Source organism: Eucyclogobius newberryi, unplaced genomic scaffold (genome assembly GCF_026437365.1).
Source record: "Eucyclogobius newberryi isolate DKJ021-1_F unplaced genomic scaffold, fEucNew1.0.hap1 SCAF_1, whole genome shotgun sequence".
Taxonomy (NCBI): Eukaryota; Metazoa; Chordata; class Actinopteri; order Gobiiformes; family Gobiidae; genus Eucyclogobius; species Eucyclogobius newberryi.
The window spans coordinates 37155608-37170608 of record NW_027315723.1 but is presented as its reverse complement, the minus strand read 5'-3'; the positions used below and the strand labels follow the sequence as shown (position 1 = coordinate 37170608).

The 15001-nt window shown below is 38.5% G+C and overlaps 2 protein-coding genes across 2 annotated transcripts; one reads left to right on the top strand and one right to left on the bottom strand.

Moving 5' to 3' along the window:
- Window positions 1-200: 200 nt before the first annotated feature.
- On the bottom strand, window positions 201-6598 carry LOC140363894 (interleukin-6 receptor subunit beta-like). Its single transcript, XM_072450326.1, has 17 exons — window positions 6416-6598; window positions 6180-6186; window positions 4929-5207; window positions 4649-4778; window positions 4397-4575; window positions 4190-4311; window positions 3940-3957; window positions 3714-3873; window positions 3083-3159; window positions 2782-3010; window positions 2514-2678; window positions 1493-1594; window positions 1273-1416; window positions 1052-1192; window positions 893-971; window positions 721-796; window positions 201-637 (listed from the first exon to the last, which is right to left on the bottom strand). Exons 1-17 carry the CDS (start codon window positions 6596-6598, stop codon window positions 263-265), a joined length of 2466 nt encoding a protein of 821 aa, XP_072306427.1. The 3' UTR covers window positions 201-262.
- A 2026-nt stretch (window positions 6599-8624) lies between these two features.
- Window positions 8625-13174, top strand: LOC140365356 (adenylate kinase 7-like). The gene is made up of 17 exons (XM_072451744.1): window positions 8625-8804; window positions 8969-9112; window positions 9201-9315; window positions 9388-9482; window positions 9560-9670; window positions 9748-9831; window positions 9895-9983; window positions 10056-10146; window positions 10218-10295; window positions 10454-10600; window positions 10676-10804; window positions 10871-11081; window positions 11549-11614; window positions 11691-11888; window positions 12147-12364; window positions 12848-13006; window positions 13076-13174. The coding sequence occupies exons 1-17, from the start codon at window positions 8724-8726 to the stop codon at window positions 13112-13114; spliced, it is 2055 nt and encodes a 684-aa protein (XP_072307845.1). The 5' UTR covers window positions 8625-8723; the 3' UTR covers window positions 13115-13174.
- The last annotated feature ends 1827 nt before the right edge of the window (window positions 13175-15001 follow it).

Sequence of the window (15001 nt, the reverse complement as noted above, 5' to 3'; positions counted from 1 at the left end):
GCAACGCAGGTAGATAAAGAGGAAAAGGACAGATAACTTATAGGAAGTTTAAAAAACACTCTTAATAGAAGAACTCTTATAAACAAAAACTCAGATCTACAACAAAAGCAAAGCATTAACATAATTTACTTAAATAAATAAACAAACTATTATATATATAATATATATATATATATATATATATATATTATATATATATAATATTCAAAAACAGTATGAATACAGAACAGTGCCACATCGCCTTAATTGCCTGCTTTATCTATTATATGTTACATTGGTCCCAATCAAACATGTCCAAAGACACATATGATGGTATCCTTTCTTGCATTCTCATAGCAGCACGTTTGGCTTTTTTACTACTGTGTGGCGCAGGGCTCTCGTCTGCACCCTGACTTCTGTATGGGTTAACATGGCTGTTCTCTCCAGTCAGAAGTGACACTGAATCTCTGCACTGCCGTGGTGTTCTTGAAGATAAAAATGGCCTCTCATAGTTTTCTGAAGATTTCGTAGTTCGGTCTATTTGTTCAACTGGAGACTTATGGCAAGTTGTGGTTGAAGTTTGTTGCATTTCTTCTGTACAGACACGTTCACATGGGCTTTCTGATGGAGTGATGAAAGGTTCAATAGGGAATATTGTCTGAAAAATGTAATATATTTAGTCAACAAGTCAATGTCAAAGACGGAAAATATAAATGTACTTGTTTAGTGTGGTCAATTCACCTTCTGTTGTGTGTTTTGTGGCCACAGAGCCAAAGAACTGAGCCCAGGGTCTGGAACAGGCTTCTCATTTAATTTCCTTTAAAAGGCAAACAAAAAACAAGGAAACAGGAAAAGAGGGCTATTACAATCAAGTTCTCAAATAGGTATATGATATATAGAATCTAATACTTACTGAGCAACACGGAATAAACCAATCAATAGAACAAGTACTATTCCCCCGGTGATGGTGAAAACTGTGATGAGCTGAGGGTCTAGTAGAAGTTGCATTTAATCAATTTAATAAAAGGCACACATTTCATCTTATTTGAAATACATTGCATCCAAATCTTACCAAACATTTTTGTCTTAAAAAGGCGTTCAATGCTTTTCGAATTCCCACTACGAGCTGTGGCCACAACATGGACACTGTATTGAGTGTCTGGATTTAGGTTCATCAAAGAAACTTTTTGCTCTGTGTTTTTTATGGTGACATCTAGAACCCCAAAAAACAACACAACAAGACATTATTCTTTAAACTTACATTTTTGCAAAAACATGTTAAAAAATAATTACTTAATTCTGGTCCATTGACTGTCCCATAGAAGACGCTATAATTCACCACAGCGTCACTGCATTTTTCCTCTGATTTAACGCTCCAGCTTAAATGGGCACTTTTGTCATATGTCTCCAGATTAACAATGGTCACATTTCCAGGCTCTACAGATACATTTGACAGGTAATAAAGTTGTATTAGTTATTTATTACAATCTGATATGAACAGAAGATTGTATACCTGCAAAACTTGAACAAACTCCAGAGATCTGTGTTGAGGGTCCTGCCTTGTTGCCAAACAGTGGAGTGACTGTAATGTTGTAGGACGCCTTGTCTACGAGGCCTGTTGACCACAAAAAGCTGTTAGGAAGCAACCCTGCACTTTGCTTACTGCTGAATACAATGAGCTATGATAATACAGTAGATTTGTATGTGATACAAGTTCCAGTTTATACACAAATACATGCTGGGCCTAATGGTACTCTCTTAGCAGCAGCAAAAGCATTAACTGGAATTCAAGAAGATAAGAGGGGAAAACATTTCAAGAGAAAACATTGTGTGGTATTCTTCCTGTGAATGCAAATTAAGCTTTTTCGAGTACAGCATGCTTCTAATAAAATAAAGGGCAAGATCTCTTGAACTTTACAGCAGCAGCAACTCTGTGTTTACAGCGCTCGCCACAATCTCAACACCAGCCAATGTGTCTTTGATCAGGGATGTTCAATGATGGTCAAATGTTTGTGTTACAGTTTAGACCGCTCACTCGCAATATTCTTCAGAGTGTCACATGATGTTGCTGTGACATGTCTTGTCAGCTGATTCACACAGGTTTTGACGCAGACCAGACGATGATTCCGAGTGAGCAGTCAAAACAAGAAAAAAGAACCCGTTTAATAAATTATCAAAAGACCAAATGAACCTCATCGGATTATTTTTTAATATGTACGATTATATTATGGATTATATTATGACCTGAATGATAATAATTCATGTAATAACCGTATTGTTATCCCTAGTCAAGACACTCATTGCTTATGTGTGGTGTGTGAAATAGTGGTTTGAGTTGCACACACATTGGCACACATCATCTACAAGACCATAACTGCTATTAAGATATTCCTTTATTGTCCCACATGGGGAAATTTCATTGGTGCAACGCAGGTAGATACAAAGCTAGATACAGAAGAACAGATCACTTATAGGAAGTCTGAAAAACACTTTTACTAGCCCTAAGTGCATAATGACAGCGAATGTGATCTCACCATGTAATCTTGAATGCGTGATGTTAGTCCTCTTCCACTCAAAGTCATTTTCACTGTGAGTCCAGTCAATAACATAACCACTGACTGGTGGAGAAGGAGCTGTCCAGTCCACCACAAGACCATTTTCATCATGTTTGGTTTCAATATTGTTAACACGAAGGAGCTCTACCATGAAAAACACATTAATAACAAGGTGCAGTCATGTGAAATAGCGTCACAATACACACGGATGCAGTATTGTGCAGATATCAAAATCAATAGCACTTACTCTCTGACTCATTTCCAACAAAAGCCGTGAGATAGAATGAGTTCGCTGCCAGAAAGTCTCCATTATAGAGAACCGTTAGATTCACTGTGTGTGCTTCTTGCTTGACGGTAATATCACACGAGCTATTTGCGCATGAAGTCGTGGTGTAATTTGCTCTGGATGTGAACTTGTTGTGGGGCACATGGCTGACACTGAAACTCAGAGTACCAGGGCAATTTGAAGGTATTCCCTGTAAAGAGATGAGATTTTAATATTGATGTTATTTCTTTGGTGGAATCATTTTACTTAATGGCACATGTACCTTCCACATGATATGAACCTTTACTTCTTTGTGCAGCTTTGACACTTTTCTCCAAACATCCAGCTTGACATCGTTCTCTAACAACAGTACAGAGTAATGGGTGACTCAATAAAAGTTAAAACAATGAGTGAATTGCATTTGCTCAGTTATTATGATCACTTTTAGCCATAACAATGTGACAAGTACAAATATTATCACTGTTGTAATAGTGAATTTGGGTAAAAATCTATTTATTAAAGCTCAGTGCACTTCATTTTCGTGTTAGCGTTGATGTTTGTATTACTGCTTTTATAAAAATTGCCAGTGATTATGGTGACGATAATTGGAAAATAGCAAATTGTAAGCATCAAGCAGCATTTTAAGCAACGACACGCGCTTTCACCATTTATACGCATTTTAAAGATTGATACATTTGACCCAGTATGAACAGTGAGAATTATTCCATTGTATAACAGAGAGATGTAATTGTTGGTTTAGCCCTAGTTTTGGTCGTTTTACTTTATATATATTTCTACTGATGTTCAGCAATGTCAACAGTCTACCTTTTTTCACTAACACAGAAAATAAATGAGTGTATTTATGTATTTGATGCTTAATGTGTTCATGCCACTGCTGTCAGGGATCATCTCACTTTGGAGTTGTGTTTGAATTGGCCTCTCCGGGCTCCAGTAGCTCCACGGGGCCCGGGCCAACGCACAGCGAACACAAACGCTGTAGGTACGGCAGGACTCCACTTCAGCAATGGTCAGCCTTCCTTTGTCATCAGGAGTCAAAGTTGTATTCAGCACGTCCTGGAATAATAAAGATATAAAGATGTTTAAATCACAAATCGGTGAAGGCTTTTTTATTTGTTTTACCTTGATTATTTCTTTATTCTTGAGTAGAGTCCGTAGGGCAAGAGTAATAAACAACAACATATAAACAAACAAGAATTAGTAAAGTATTTTAACCATATACTTTGATATTACGATAAAATATTTGCACATGTTGTCTCTGCACTGAACACATAAGAATGATAAATTACTTCTAAATAATGTCTTTCAATATTAACACCATACATCACATTAATACTGACTATAAAATAAAACAAAAAAATATGGTACCGACCTTTGTGTATTTGTATTTAACTTGACACATGCCATTGACCCCTTGTTTTGGCAGACTGTTCCAATCCACCAATATATGATCCAAATGTGCAGTGACGTTGACTTCACGGGGAGGAATTTTGACTGTAAAATGCGGAAGATAACGGAGGGTAAAAGAGGAGATGAATACGTCTTTATACATTCTTCTTGTGCCGCGTGTGTTACTTACATATTTGTGACGCTGTAAATGTATAAACGCTGGACTGAGCTTCCCAGGCCTCTGCTTTGGCCTTTACATAAATGGTGTTGTTTTCTACAAACGATATCTGCGGTACATCCAGGGTGTTTCTTGTGCAGTTTCTCACGTTGGAGCTGCAGATTTCCTTTAGGCCAGTGGCACAATGCACACTGAAAAACGACACGAGCACAACTTAGAAAAAGACACATTTGATATTGATTATGTATGAATAAATTCACTGACCATATTACAGAGTAGTCGATTTTCACTGGAGTATAAATCTGATGCTCCCAGCTGCATGTGAACAGCTTTGGTAAACCCACTTTCATCTCTCGGTTTGAATGGAAGATGCAAGACAAGTTGTGTGGTTTGGCTGAGATAATAAAATGTTGTTACAGTTAATACGGCTTACGTATTTTGTGAAAACTTAAAAAAAACACAATATGAGTTTTTTTTTTTTTTATTGTGGAAATCCATACAACAGGATTGGCATCTGCTAAACCTTTAAATGAAAGGCCCTTACTGTATATTCCGATGGTGGTCCCACCGAGGATCTGGTGGTTGTCTTCACTGTGGCACTGGACCACAGCGATGGGGTGTGAAGGGTCCTGGAGCGCCGAATGAGGCAGCAGGATCACTGTGTGTGTGGAGTTGATTCGACGTGATAAACTCTGATTCACACGTTTGTCGTTGAGGGTCCAGAAAACTGTTCCAGAGACACAGGCGCTCTGACAGGTTATCTCAGCGTCAGACCCCTGCTCGATGTGCTGGTCTGTGGTGTAAACGCCACAGTCACTCTGACCTGCACAAACAGAAAAATCAATAATTGTTTTATTATGATTAAATACCTACTTAGTGGTGCATTGCTATGACTTCCACCTACCAATACAATGCTATAAAGCTATTATTACAAGTGCTCTATGGAACCTGAGATGTTATTGCTTTTTTTTTTACTATTTTATTTTTCATCAGAGCATAAGACATACACACACTCAACAACAATTATTACACCAGAAGAGGGGGTAAAAAATAAAATATAATAATAATATTAATAATAATAATAATAATAAATAAAAAGAACAAAAGCAAAACAAATGATACGGGAAATACAAGATAAAATAAAATAAATAATAATAATAAATTATTAAAAAACGCAAGAGCATGCTAGACTTGGTGAGGCTTAAAGACGCAATGGACGATTTTTCGGCGATTTGAGAACGCAGGCGGAAGTGCGCATGTGCACTCCCCCGTGCGGACTGATACAACACACACGTGGGTTTGTTTATTAGGGCGACGGAGCGCATCGCATCTCTCGTCTTCCGTAGATTTCCATCTTCTTCTGAGTCAGCTCGAACAGTCTTTCTCCGTCTTCATTTTGTCCCGTACACTGAGGGAACTATATTACGATAGATCAATGCGCTTAGACACGCGGAAATGTGCTGCTCTCCTGGGGACGAGCCAGAACGAGGCTGCAGGTGAGCGATAGGTGCGTGTTATGGTTGATACGTGGCAGGACTAATTGACAGTCCACGCCACGAGGAAATGAGACTCAGATTTGGGTAAAAAAAATCGTCCATTCAACCTTTAAGTTTTAGGAGCAAAAGTTGAGAATAAGGGAGTGGCATCAGAAAAAAGGGGGGAAAGAATAAACAATATAAAAAGACATTTAATTGGTATACGTATCCATTCATACACACCCACATACATATATATAAATTTACACACATAATGCACATAGTCGGCCATATATTCATATATTTACACATATACGTACCTCTCCCCTACGTATACATACACAAAGAGGAATTACTCAAGATAATTCAAGATAATTGTCCCATTTTGACCATTGTCTTTTTATATTTGTCTATTTTTAAGTTGAGTCCTGAGGTTATTTGTTCCATTTTGCGTATGGAGCGTTTTAAGTATGTCTGTTATGATATTTATCCAGTCCTGTGGCGTTGGAGCGGTTTGAGTCATCCATTTTTGTGTAAGTGCTTTCTTCCCAGCCACCAGGAGTATATTCCACGAATAGTCTTCCTTTGTGTCCTTTGCAGGAGGTTTGAGGCCCAAGTACATAATTCCAAAGTTAAAGGGGATGATGATGTTAAAGACAGTCTGCATTGTTTTATTGATTTCTGTCCAGTATTTTTTAGTGATGTGACAGTCCAGACATGGGACCCGGTGGTCCTCCATTGTGATGTACATATCTGTTTCCAGTTCTCATCCGTTAAAGCTATTTTAGCCTCTTCTTCCCATTTAATTTTAACATACTTAGTAGATTGTTTGTCCAGCTCATTGATGCATTTATGTACTTTTGATATGATTCCCTTTGAAAGTTCTGAATTATATGCCTTAATAAAGATTTAAATCAGAGGGCTACAGTTGTCGTTATTTTGTTTTATTTCTTGATTATAATAGTTCCTTATTTGTAAATATCTATAAAAATCCTGTTTTTCCAGGCCAAAGGATTCCTTTAACTTATCAAAGCTTTTCATTTGGTTTTCCTTTACAATCTGGTAATAAATTCTTATGCCTTTGGTGGTCCATATCTTGAATCTCTGATCAATGCTGTTCGGCTTAAAACTCTGGTCGTATGCCAACCAGTTTAAGATTTTAACATCCTTTTTTAAATTGTAAGAGATGTTATTGCATTGCCTGGAATGTTCCAGAATACGATTAAACACATGTATCTGACATTATTCAATCATACAAGTAATTTTATTTTATTATTTAAAGACAAAGAGGAGGGTGTTGGCCCTGCGACAAGTTGGCCACTGTCCAGGGTGTACCCCGCCTAAGGCCCGAAGTCACTGGGATAGGCTCCAGTCACCCGCGACCCCGAAAGGGAACAAGCGGTAGAAAATGGATGGATGGATGGATGGATGGACAAAGAGGAGAAACGTTCATTTCTATCTGACAGTTAAAGTATACTGTGGTTTGGAACTCAGACTTTGGAAGAAGCAATGTGACTATTTTTATGTTAAATGTGATTAATGGTGAGTAAAGAAAGGTCTGTATTGTTTATTTAAAAAAAATATTTATACGTACTAAAAGTGATCAATATGAGTTTAAAAAGCAAATTTGATTTTTCATTTTTATTATATATTTTTTGCCATATCGCGCAGCCCTAATTCTGTGAGCTGCTTAATGCCATTATGTGGAGCATTTCACGTAAAGCAAATATTATTATTATATTATAATATCCTAAAGGAGTAGACAAGTGGTGGTGCCTTTGAGATTTGAACATAGAAGAAGACCTACAGTTAATCTGCTGGTGGGTCTGCTCAACAACAACTACCAAAGTTGAATTACTAAAATAATGCATTATTCTGGATATCAAGATAAGACAGAGGAAGAAAAGATAAACAGAAACAAAAAGACAAAACAGACATAAACTTTCATATTCTTAAATCTGTCAAAGCAACAAAATAACGGCGGCAAGCGTAAGTTAGTAATAAGACATAATTGAGGACTTACCATTGCATTCCGCAGAGAAACCGAGCCAACTGATAAGAACATTGATTATGAAACAATACATAGCTGAATCCAATGTCTAACCCAGTGAAACATCACATCTGATCTGACTGAGAGGTCTCGAGTGGCATCCGAGGCAAGAAGACATTTCTCTCCCCTGTAGTTCTCAGTGTCTTCTTGGCCATGTGTAACAGGAACTGAAGAAGAGCCTGAAAAACGGAAGACATTACCCAACTGGAAAGAAACAACCGCGTAAAAAGAGGAAGTCAGGCAAAGAGTGAATCTAAGTCAATCAATAAACAGAGAGAACATGAAATCATACTCTTTTCTTGTCTGTCGGGGATTTGCTATGACAGAAGAAGTGAAAAGTGACACACTATCACGGATCTATTAAAATACTGCAAATGATACGTTATGTGACAGAATACTGATAAAAAAGAAGGGAAATAATAGGCATTTGGAGCGTTGACTCAAGCATGGTTGACTGTGGCGTGTTAGCACTATCTACTGGAATATTTGCGTATTGCACTGCTTAGACTCTAAGTGAAATACAAATAATCCCAGAATTAAAATTCACGATGAGAAAAAAGAGCTTTAACATACTTACAACTGTACCCAACAGACATTTAAACTGCTTTGAAGATCCCCTTGTTGTTAAATTATTTGAAACTGTCACTCAAGTAAAACGGGGACGTAGTGACGCTGTCTGGCTCCTGCGCATGGATAGCAACCGACGTGTGTCCATAGCAACGAAAACTTTCAGCGTTCTCAATTTTTTTTGCCCGGAATTGCTAACTAGTGACACTAACTTCTTTAACCATCACAGTCTGTCATATTCACTGAAATGGCAGACATAATAAATCCAAAGACCAAACGTGTATTTGTGAACGCTGTCGACGTCTTCTCTTCAAAACACATTGCAAAGGTAAAAGGAGCCATCCAGTGTTCAGAAGGGATGCTAGTTTGCAATAAGCTAGCATCTGTTCTGAATGATACTTTTGGTGCCACTATTTCATTTACGTGTAGTTACATTCCAAGTTTAATACATTAGATGCGTTTCAAGCATTTTGCGTGTTATTGTATTCACAGTTTTTATCCACATGCCTGATTGAGGGAGATGAGGGAGATGAAGAAGATGCTACACCCAGGGGTGAACCTGCTTTTCAAATTGTGGGGACAGCATCATCCTCGTTTAAAAATGAAAGACACAGCGGTGTGACTGAATACTATGTGGTAAGTGAAATCATGCTCATTTGGACACATTATTATGTATCCTTTTTGATATTGTTGTATTAACAAATGCTGAACATGTCTCCCAAAGTCACCAACTCGTGAAGAGCTTTTGGGTCTTCTTCTTGAGTGCGATGTCATTCTGTACAATATTTCAGAAAATGCCACACCACAAATGATCGATGAAGCTAAATGGGCCGTAACAAGTAAAGACTGACTCACATTATGCTTTCCATTTTATACAATAATAACAGACTGAGAGTACTGTCTTCAAACAGCTCTTCATGAAGAAATGGGGAGTTTCAAGTTCAGGAAAATGTTCATCTTAATCTCTTCAGTGATGACTTGGGCCATGACTAAACCACAGAATCCTGTAAATAATCCTATGCTTTTAATCATACTCCCAACAAAGAAGGGATATTTCTGTGATGTGTTCATTTGCCGTTTAAGGATGAGTCCGACGTCCCGATATCAGAGGAGGAGTTCAGAAGAAGACGACCACATCCCACTTTCAGAGCGCACAACGAACTGGAGAAACTTGTGATGACGCTGGGTCAAACCGTTAGTTTCACGCATGTTCCAAACACCTGTCACAAGCACTGTTTTCTGTTCATTCATTACGTTTATGTCCATTTTAGAAAAAGACCAGACTTCCAGCGTACGTGGTTGCTAGTGGTCTTCAGTATGGAAAAGGAGAAAACCTATTTCATTACTTTTTCAAGGTAGACAGATACGCATTGATGCAAAAATACAATATGCAAATGAGTGTGTGTATTTTCTGTCAGGTTTCGTGGTTGATGCAAAGCCCAGAAGTCCCGATATTTGGTCTGGGAACAAACAACATCCCCATGATCCACGTATATGACCTCGGAGGGTAAGAATACTAAACATTACCTGAGCTGTTACATTAGACATCGGTGAATAAACCCAACACTTAATCGTTTAGAGTGATACAAAACATAATCCAGAACAAACCAAAGGTGAAGTACATCGTCGCCGTTGATGACTCTAAAAACACATTGGAGGAAATTGTTTATGTAAGTTTTACCTCACCATTCAATTTTAAGTCATAGAAAAACATTGCAAATTGTTCACTTTTTTTCTGAAGGCAATCAGCACTGCTCTTGGGCCAGGAAAAGTCAAAGAATTCTCAGAGCAAGAAGCATTATCTATGAAGGCGTTTCAGGTAAGAGGAAACTACAGCTTTAGTCCAACCCACGTTTAACCAAAGCAGTATTAGACAGTATTAGACAGAAGATGTGGCAGACCCTCAAATCCTATGTGTATTGAAGTAGTAAACGTGTACTTTATGAAATCAAACAAAGCATATTCAATATAATTTAGCCGAAAGAGATGGATTACCTGAAGATCCACCTCTCCCTGGAAGCGTCCCTCATAAAAGAGCTAAACATCCAGTGGACCTCTGAATCTGGGATGGTGGAAAACATCGAGAGCATCGTGGACGAATACAAAGTGACCAGAAAGCTTCTTGTAAGATTTAACTCAAACGTTTTACAACTGCAAGATCACATTTATATCTTAATATTGTTGTCTTTTTGTCCACAGCCAGTTAAAATCTTCATGGTTGGACCTCCTGCTGTGGGCAAGACAACCATTGCTCAGAAGCTGTGTGTTTTTTATCAACTGCATCACATCAGGATAGAAGACGTCATTGAAGAAAAGCTAAGGGAACTGGTCAGTGACTGAATCTCAGAACAGTCAATCAAGTTCCTTTATTATAGTACTTTCTTCTTGCTACAGGAGGAGCCAGAGAGTCAAGATGCTGCAGATGTTAAACAAAAAGAGCTGAGGGAAATCCAAAGAAGCCTTGAGGAAGATGGAGGTCTCTCAAATGATGGGAAATTAATTGATATTGTCAAGGAAAAACTCAATTCTAAACCATGTTTAAACCAAGGCTTTGTTTTGGACGGCTTCCCTCACACTTATGAACAGGCCCAGTTACTATTCTCTGGTGAGTCGTTATAATGAGTCATTATATTGAGTCATTATTGGCGGCTGCACGGACGATGAAATAATGGTTGTGATTATCTTTAATAGGGTTATGTTTCATTCATTTCTGGCTCAAACCGTGAGCAGAGAAATAAATTGAACACAAAATTACAATTCTTAATTAGTAAGTAGTTTTGTAGCTGAATAACATAATAATAGTGTTTTATTGTTAATTTGATTGTTTGCTTGAGCTTTTTGTTTGCTTATGTTTGTTGTGCAGATGCAGTGCTCAAACGAAAGAAAACAAATCTTTTATTCCTAAGTTAATTTAATATTTACATGTTCTTTTGTTATAGTCAGTCGCTTTCAGTCACTGTTACTGTGTGAATGTGCACATGGGGGACTGTGTGGTTCCTCTGACTAAATAGGGTCTGGACTTAGTTCTGTGTGAATGTGTAATTATTCTTTTGTATCTCATGTGTTGGTTAGATGCAGATCCAGAAACTCAGGCGTCAACAGCCATTGAACCAGTGTACAACCAGAGGATCACACCAGGTAATACATTTAGAAATATAAATAATATATTATGTCCATTTCAAACATTGTAACCATCGTTCCTTCCATTTTGCAGAGCACATTTTTGTCCTGAATGCCTCCGATGAGTTGCTGATGGAAAGAGCACAGGCGCTTCCACAGAGCGCTGCAGAGAAACGGCACTACACACAGGAGGCCTTCCTCCCACGGCTGGAGAGCTACAGAGAGCGCTGTGCTGCTGATGAAACGCTGCTGGATTACTTTGAAGAACTGGAGATTTTCCCTGAAGAAATTAGTATGTGCTGAATCAGTTCTATTCATGTGTACCGGCATGTTCAGAACAATAACTCTCAGCTATTTATATAACTTTTGTGTAAACAAATACAAAATGCAGGTGAGAACAGGGGGAAATGGAAGTGTCTCAAGCCAAATAGGCCAAATCATTTTATATTATAATCAGTATGATATAGGCCTTAGAGAATATGTGGTTTATAGTTTTGTATGCTAAATGTTCAAATCCAGTTGCTATTATCACTGATTTGACCTTTTCTAGAAATAAATGTTGACGATCTGGAGTACACAGCTGCTTTGAAGAAGATCATTGGGCTGGTGGGAGAGCCTAAAAACTACGGCCCGAGTCCTGAGGAGCTGGAGGCCCAGAGGCACCGGCGGGAGGAGGACAGGCGGCGGAAACTGGCCTCTGAGGCGGCACAGAGGAAACGCAGGAACGAGGCCACGCTGGCAGAGATGGCAGCACACTATCAGGAGTGGGTAAGACCAAGGATCGTGAAGATAATCTGGCCTTGCAGTATCATAACAATCCAGGCACACAAGGGACTTCTGTCTGAAAATTTAAAATAATCGTAGTTAGTTGTAGTAGTAGTACCGTATTTTCCGGACCACTTACTTACGGAGTATAAATTGCACCAGCCAAAAGAGAAAGAAAAAAACACATGTATGAAATGCGGTCGCAAATGTGAAAATGTTACTAATAACATCACATATAAGTTGCGCCAGAGTATAAGTATACATATAAGTATAAGTCGCACCCTGAAAAAAGGTGCAACTTATAGTCAGGAAAATACGGTAGTAGTATTTTGGGTTTTTGCACCAGAAACACGTAGACCCAATTAAAAGTTGCCCAAACAAAAACACCATCCTCCAATAACTACTTTCCAATAACGCTTCTTACTATAAAACTGTACTGCATACTGTGTTTTAGTGGACGTTACTGTATTTTTTTGACTTATTTAGAGGGAGAACCTGTCCGAGGTGGAGAGGCAGGAGCAGGAGCGGCGGTCTGTGCACTCTCTGCCTCTGAGGACGTACCTGATGAAGTATGTGATGCCCTCTCTGTCCGAGGCCATGCTGGAGTGCTCCAAGGCCCGGCCCGAGGACCCTGTCGACTTCATGGTATCTGTCTCTCAACAATGAGCCATTACAGCTTTGTCAGATCAAACTTAATGCAGCCTCTCTTTACAGGCTGAATACCTCCTAAGGAACACCATTGTCAAGGATTAGATTCTTTATAGACTTCTATTTATGAACAGTCCCACAAAACCTTGGAGATACTATTCTTAAAAACTTATATGTATGCAATATTACAAACCTTCTTGTGAAGTCAATGTCTCTATTAGCCACAAGAGGGCGCAAACTACATGTGAAATGAGTTTGGGGGACCAATCCAACGTCGTTCACACATTTTACACTACATTTTAATATACATATGTATATTAAACTGTTCGTTTGTTTGTTTGTTTGTTTGTTTGATTGACAGTGACGTTTGTTCAATTGAGCTCTTTTAGGTTGATTAGTTGTGAGCTTTCTTTGTATCAATAAAATTGTTATTGCCCCTTATTATATGTATGGAAACAACTCAATTACAGATACAATGAAAATGTGTTTTTAAAATGAATTAACGACCCATTTTAACTGAATAGAGGAGAGATTTACAAGAGAGAACATGCAGTATGAATAAAAGCAAACAAATTATCTTGTTCCATTAAATTATGTGCGCTATAATAACATCGTAACATGCACATAATAACATAAGCATAATACATTTGACATAACCTTAAGATACTTATAACTCTGCAGACAACAGGGCCCACTCCCGTTGAAGAGGGGGCTATAAACACCGCCACAGTGTGAAATGGACCAGTGCAGGCGGCTCTAAGTTAGCTAAATGTGTGAATTTGGCCGCTTGAAAATGCCACAGAACATGCTGTGGATGTGTTGTAAATAGCAGTTAGTCCTGACTGGAAACATGAGTCACAGATCCCAGATGGTGCACATGCTGCTGACATCACAAACTCACACCTGCTGCAAGGCATGATGGGAAGAGAAATGCAGTGGATTTAATACCCTAATGCTAATAAAGCATTAGGGTATTAAATATAATCTATTCACGCCTGGCTACTAGACCACGAAAACCACTATGAACCAGGGCTGTAACAATTGAACTGTGTTAAAACAGCACGGGGATTTAAAGATGTAATTTTGAAATTATTTATACTTGTTTTTAATTCCAACTATGCTGGAGAAAATAGGTCAAATATAAACATTTTGTCTTATTACAGGCAGCCATTAAATATCACAGTGGTGTCAGTTGGTATTTTTGGGGGTCCTTGCCTCAAAACTTTAGGAACCCTTGGTTTTAAATGTGACCTCACAATAATCTAATTGTGGGTTCAATTCCCGGGCCAAACCAACATCACATGATCTCTCGGGGTGGTGTCTGCATCATGTTCTCCCGTGTTACCGTGGGTTCTCTCCGGGTTCTCCAGCTTCCTCCCACCGTCCAAAGACATGCATGTGTTGGGCAAAATTGGCAACTGTAAAATGGCCCTAGTGAATGAATGTGAGAGTGAATAATTGTCTGTGTGTCTATGTCTCTATCTGTATTAACCCTGTGACGAGCTGGCCCTTGTCCAGGGTGTTCCCCGCCTAAAGCCCAAAGTCACTGGGATAGGCTCTAGTCACTCGCGACCCCTAACCGGTATAAGCAGTAGAAAATTAATGAATGTTTTAAGTGTAATACCATAAACCAAACTAACCACCAGTTTTCTATGAAGTGTTTATCTTTTGCCACAACATGTTAGAGCACTTTGAAACCCCTCAAGTCTCTGTTTTAAGAAAACTCTAGACAAGAAGCCACATTATTTGTTGTTGTGATTTTGGGCCTTACAAAAATAAATTGATTTGATTTGATTATCATTGTTGTAATGTTATAAATACAACATGTTGGATTTCGAAAGGTATCAGGTGTTTCTAGATGCCTGTCTCACTTTCAAAGTTCTAAACCGCCTATCAGAGGCACAAACTGATGGAAAACACTGCCAGAGCACATTCAAAACCAGCAACTACTTAACCTTTTGTCTGTAAATCAATCAATTTGGCCGTCTTTTC